General features: G+C 41.4%; 1 protein-coding gene across 1 annotated transcript; it reads right to left on the reverse strand.

The window, feature by feature from the left end:
- Nucleotides 1–891: 891 nt before the first annotated feature.
- Nucleotides 892–6,177, reverse strand: cdk7 (cyclin-dependent kinase 7). The gene is made up of 12 exons (XM_070964447.1): nucleotides 6,057–6,177; nucleotides 5,767–5,826; nucleotides 5,637–5,670; nucleotides 5,483–5,550; nucleotides 5,281–5,349; nucleotides 3,835–3,945; nucleotides 3,634–3,752; nucleotides 3,168–3,267; nucleotides 2,988–3,074; nucleotides 2,755–2,904; nucleotides 2,077–2,215; nucleotides 892–1,338 (listed from the first exon to the last, which is right to left on the reverse strand). The coding sequence occupies exons 1-12, from the start codon at nucleotides 6,120–6,122 to the stop codon at nucleotides 1,310–1,312; spliced, it is 1,032 nt and encodes a 343-aa protein (XP_070820548.1). The 5' UTR covers nucleotides 6,123–6,177; the 3' UTR covers nucleotides 892–1,309.
- Nucleotides 6,178–6,471: the final 294 nt, after the last annotated feature.

The raw sequence follows: 6,471 nt of genomic DNA on the forward strand, positions 1-6,471 counted from the left end.
CTGATTTCATTATGAACACTGACGACATTGCACAAAAAGCACAAATACAAATCTGCACTGGCTTCTGTTACAGAATAAAAAGCAGATCTGATTAAATATGGAGACTGACTTTTTCAGCTGTGACATACTCTCCCTCTTCCTGTCCTGTCTGCTCCTCTAATCTGATCCTGTTTGACAGAAAACCAAAAGGGCAGCAGAGCGCCTGCCGGAGCATCAGGCATCTGCCATGTCAGACTGTGTTGGATCACACTAATGTTGAAGACAAAGGACAGGAAGAGAAGGATTTGTCTAGTAGCAAATTGTTACTTGACATTGTCAAGCCCAGCGTCACCCTGTCTGCCCTGAAGACAGGGCTTGTGCCACATAAACGCACACAGTTCGGCAAATACACACCTCTTTCCCTCTGACTCGCAGTAGCTCACTGAGTAAATAAACCACAAGTGTATTTCTGTCCACACATATTCACCAGGTGAAAAAGTAGACTGCGTGAATACCTCTAACATGAAATCAGTCTGTATTCTGTGGACTGTATGGGTGTGAATGTGTACATTAACAGGAACATTTAAAGCTTACAGTGTCAGATTTTATCTCAACTATAACATCATCACAGTCAGGGGCAGGGCTTGGAGCCCCCAGCCACTGGGGGGCCCTGGCCACTTATTTACAACAACTATTATTGATAGGCCTGGGCTTTCAGGGACCTCTGTTGGTCCCTGAACCTCACTTTGAGAACCACTAATCTATTTTTTCAGTATTCGTCAAATGTCCCAGAAATTGTCCATTTATGTGTGCAAAAATCAAATTTTTGCAGTGTGCACAGGTGGGGGCCCAAGGGATATCCTGCTTGGAGTCCCAAGAGACCCTAGCAACACCACTGATGACAGCAGGGAATTCCCATATATGCATATGCACCATTTATTGGTCTTAACATACAAAAAGTAAAAATACATATACATGAAATACATCAGGCTTGCTAGTTTGGTTGTTCTCTTCAGTCACATAAATAGACATATTCCAAGAGGCTCCCAGAGCTTAGGCATCATTGTTACAATGAAGAAAGACCAGAGCCAATACTATTGACCACAGACAGCCTCTGTTGCTGAACACAGCACCTCCTCAGACACTTCAAGCAGTTCTCAACGGATATCACAGCTACAATCTCTAAAATGTCCTAAAGTCAACCATCTGAGCCTTTTCTCCGCTGGTTTTGGACTTCTTTTTCTTTTTCCATTCCAGTGGACGATCCTGAGCAATGCGGGAAAGCTGAGCCGCGCGGTGTGAAGACGGTGATTTACCAGGTCCCATCTGGTCAGAAAATAAGCTTCTTCTTCATCGCAGCTGCAAATAACAAAGACTTTAGTTAGAAACACACCCAAAAAAGTGCTTCACTTAAATACACCCAAACACTGTATCTGCACTACATGTGCAAGCAGAACAAGCCTACGAAGAGCAATCTGCTAACCGCTAAAGTTTCCTTCTACTGGAAGTATTTTGAAATTCTCTCTGTAATATTCTGCAGCATTGAGTACAGCATACAGTCAACCCATATATTTTCCAAACCACAAGCAGAGCTGGAGAAGCTTTGAACCTCCCAGGAACACCAAGGTCCCCTTTCAGTAAAACATACCCCACCACAATCCACTGAACCGTCTGCATGTGTGCGCGCGCGTGTGCGTTCAGCTTCACTGTATTTTTAATTTCTAACTGCAGCTGAAGGTGCAGCCAACACCCTTCGAATTGCTAGGTTCAACCAAGTGGTATTTCAGATTTATGACCATCGTGTGCATGACCATGAGAGCACATGGGGAACAGTTCATGAGGTCTAAATTCACAACATGCTATATGTACGTTTGGTCTGAGTGGGATGTTTTAAAATTTCCAGTTCCTTTCAAAATCGGCCTCAAACATTTTTGCAGACACTTTCCCTCCTCGCTGTTCAAACCACACTTTAAACAGTTTTATCATGATGATACTGGCCAGTTTTATTTGACTGTGGGTACATCAATGTCAAGGTGGTACTTGGTGGATTATGGGTACATATACTGTAGCAACTGTCAGCTCATATGTGTTCATTACTTGTCTCCAGGCCCTCCATTTTCCTCTTGAGCCCGATTGTTTCCTTCTCCCTCAGTGCTTCAACTGAACAGTTGGGTCGGGGGAGTTGGGGACCAGGAGTGGGACCAGGTCGATTACTGAAGTACCTCATCTTCAGAGCCTGGAGAACAACAGACGACAGTATAAACATGTCATACATGCAGATGGAGAATCATTCCTTAGGTTATGTTTTTTAAAATGCCATATATTGCTTTTCTTGTATCTTAATCTGTATTTTTCCTCTTAGAATTTTGTTTTTGTGCTGTAAAAAAGTTTTGTTTTTAAAAGTGTCCAAGAGAGAACATTATGCCTACTACTGTGGAGGAAATGTGTTGATTAAAGGCATCTGGAAATGTTTCCTAAACATCATTTTGATCAAAATCACCATTAGAAAAATCATTTATTGAAACGTTAAACTGTTTGATTGTATGATTTTCTTGCAACATTTTCACTCACAAAGAAAAATCATTAAATTTTTATACAAAACACTCAGTTTCTAGAAATGCAATTCAGATTCATCTCTCAACTGAAAATGTAAAGTGGTCCAGAAACTTTCATTCCTGCTGTGTTCTTCAATTTCTCCACACTATTGCCCCACATAACATATTCCTCCAGTAATGTGTAAGTGAGAATAGCCACCACGCTTTAGTGGTGGATTACCTGTGTAGCTGTGGTCCTCGTCGAGGGGTTAAAGGTGAAGAGGCCGTGCAGCAATTCCAGTAAGTCGTCCCCAGCTGCACTAAATATATGCTCCAGAGGGGTGCCAGGAAATATTTTGAAGGACACGTAGTCTGGTAGACTACTCACTCCCTGCACAGACAAATAAATGCATGTAAAGATCCTCACATATGAGCAAAGTGAAATAAACGTGATGAAGAAAAACAGATACTAACAGGCCATGTCTCTTCTGTGGGCGTCCCAAGAGCCTCAAAGATCTTAGTCAGCTGGTCCAGATCTGAATCTCCAGCCAGGAAAGGTATCTACAGCAAAGTGGACAGACAGAGACATTAGCACGGACACCAAAATAACCCCTGTGAGTGTATGAATATCTCTTTGAAGTGAGGTTTGTGTACCCGAAGGAGCAACTCTGCCAAGATGCATCCCACTGCCCACATGTCAACACCCACACCGTACATCCTGGCACCAAACAGGAGCTCAGGGGAGCGGTACCACCTAGTAAAAGGACCAATAAACAGAGACAGAGAGGTACATTTAACACCCCTCAAACAGACATACAGGACACTGCTCTTCTGGTGAGAAGGTTAGTCTTGTTAAACTTAAATGAAGCTTCAACACTTAAACCCAGAGAAGGTTTGCTGCCATCCATGGGTCCAGCTATTCATTTTCAATATGTGCCGTCACACACGTCTTAACCTGTTACAAATGTATCCCCACGAGATACATGTAACTATTAAAATGAACAAAATCAAGCATGAGGATTTATTTATCTGAATGGATTTAGATACGCTGCTGTAAGAGATTTCCAATAACTAACAAAAACACATTATTAATACAATAAGATGGAGAAAAAGCACAGACCTGGTAACAACTTGATGTGTGTAGACTCTGTTGGGGCTCCCAAATGCTTTGGCCAAACCAAAATCAGCCAACTTCAACACTCCGTTACCGTCTAACAGCAGATTATTGGGCTTCAGATCCTGGAAAGCAAAATTCCCATTACTGACTGTGTGTGAGCATATGTGTGTCTGCATGGTATGTGTGGGGTGTAAGGGCCCTCACCCTGTGCAGGACCCAGTGTTGGTGCATATACTCTAATCCCTGTAGAGTCATGAGGATGTAGGCTTTGATATTGGCTGGAGTCAGGACTAGGCTGGTGTCTTTGATGATCACCTTAAAAAAGAAAAGAAGATGAAGTGAAGCTGGATATCTGACGACTGATCATCTTCATCCATCACTTCATGCTTTTACACAGCTGTAGGCTACACATTCAAAATGAAATTACACTTATCGGAGCAGATAAGAAAATGAAAGACAACAGGGACAGATCTCTGTGAAGAAGTGCACACAGCTGGAGCCAAGCTAGACAGATTCAACCTCTCCCCCAGAACCTCCACTGTTCCAGCAGCTCCATGAACACCGGCCTCAGTATCCTTCTACGTCATGCTATTGGAAATAAAAGCATTCCACATCTGTATCTGATAAGAGCATACAGCCAAATCTAAGCAAGTGGCCTAAAAATAGTCTCTCAGCTCTGGTAATAAGATGAGCATCATATTTCATCCTCATGTCTGTCCTGTCTGCTCGAGGTGTGTGAGCCACTAATGGCATTCACTGAATTCATTGTGAGAACCAAGAGTGGAGTGATATTGATTTTTCCTTTCTTTTTTAAGCGTGCTTATCTTGTTTTGCATTATTCTATTAGAGTCTATTTGGATCTGGTATATTGGTGGCGGGCGCCCATCTGGAGCCTTGTATGTTAAAACAAGCCAGAGGGGGAGGTGGGGCCTTAATGACCCTGTAGATCCACTTAACGGTTGGATGGGGGCACTTACACGGCTATCTTTGTCATCCTGGTCATATTTTCTATGCTATTCTGTCTGTCATCTGACCCCACATCTCTCGATCACGGTTTTATCTACCTGCTCATTATCTGGTCTGCTCTGTCATTCACAGTATTGGAACATAACAGAAAAACAAATTTCCACACACTTTAAGTAGATGATCGCTAAGGTGAAATCCAATGTTTTGTTCTCTCCCTGATCTCTACTAAAGGAGAGGTAATAAAATTTTCATCTGGTGGCCTATGAATGAAATGGAACATAATGATCTTTTACATTTCCACTGATAATACATAATAAGCATGACTGATTGATGTAAATCTCCATACAGAGACATCCATATGTCTACAGATAATAGTGCCTGAAAAATATGATGTGAAGTTTTTTTTAAGTTAAATTTAAGTAAAAGTTATATAGGACACATTCAGAAAATACAATTAGAGCTATTTAAGGCTCTAAAAGTTCAAGGAAACAGTGTTTTCACTTCCTGTTAAGACAAATTAACAAGGTAATGTGAACTGACCAAAAACCGCACAATGCAATTAAGATCAGAACAAGCTGGAGTTTCTCAGAGCCCTGTTGTATGGGACTGAATAATATGGTATCATGTTACTTTGTCTCTGCCTGGAAAGACGCAGACAGAAAGAGGAAAGAGGAACTGTCGCACCTCCAGATCTGTTTCCATGAAATCAAACACCAGGCTGATGTTGGATTTGTGTCCGAAGGCATCCAGCAGCTAAAAACACACAGCGCATGATATGTTAACACAGCTCAAATTGGGAGAATATTTGCCATTTCTTACAAATACTACTGGTATTGTATGAATTCGAAGATGCAAATATATCCTGACATTTTGAATGCTTTCTTACCCCAATGATATTTGGATGATGCAGCTCTTGCAGCAGTTTGATCTCTCGAAGAGCAGTTCTATTAATACCTATTGATAAGAAAGTATAGTCATTAAGAGGAGGATGACAATGGACTGCACTGTGAGGTGAAAATATGAAGTGAGTCAGCATTTACCATCTTTAGCCTCTGTTCTGTGGCCAACTTTAATCTGCCAGGACAAAAAAAGAGACAATAGCTTGATATAAAACATCATCATAGCATATGGATGCTAACAAGAGTCCAACATTTAGCTAATTTCTTGTACCTTTTTAATGGCAACTATGGTATCAGTCGTTTTATCTCTGGCTTTGTACACTGTGGCAAACTGGAGAAGAGAAACAGAGAAATAAGCACAAAGAGCCCAAAATATCTTTCTTTCACTGTCACTGTTGCTATAAGCAGCACAGCATGAACCAGCGAGGCTTTGTTGACATTAGCGACCAGCTAACGCTTGTTAGCCTGCTATCAGGCTTCCCACTCCATTAACCAGAATCTGTGCGGGATGAACGTAGACAAATATAAAGAATGAGATCTCTGATATTTGTCTCTACATACCTGACCCTCTCCGAGGAAATCCAGTTTTTCGTATCGCTTGGATCTGGATTTTACATCAAGCGCCATGGTAGCTAACTGTCAGTATCATCAGGAGACACTTCCTGCTCTGTTAAAGGTCCGCAGGTACTTTTTCCGGGTTAAAGGAGGTTTTGTATTGACCAACACCGCCACCTACCGGTTCGATTTGTCCAACACTGAGAGCACTTCAACTTGTGTAATGTAACTTACATAAACCTGATATGACTTATCTTATTTTTAAGTTTACAGGGATTTTTTATGTAGTAATTTCTATCTTGAATGTTGTGTCACATCACAAAGTGTCCGTTTTTATTGCAGAAACATGGGACCACTACTACTACTACTACTACTACTAATAACAATAACTGTCAAGTACTCGGCATTTTACAATTCGTAT

This window comes from Chaetodon trifascialis, chromosome 6 (assembly GCF_039877785.1).
Source record: "Chaetodon trifascialis isolate fChaTrf1 chromosome 6, fChaTrf1.hap1, whole genome shotgun sequence".
Lineage (NCBI taxonomy): Eukaryota > Metazoa > Chordata > Actinopteri > Chaetodontiformes > Chaetodontidae > Chaetodon > Chaetodon trifascialis.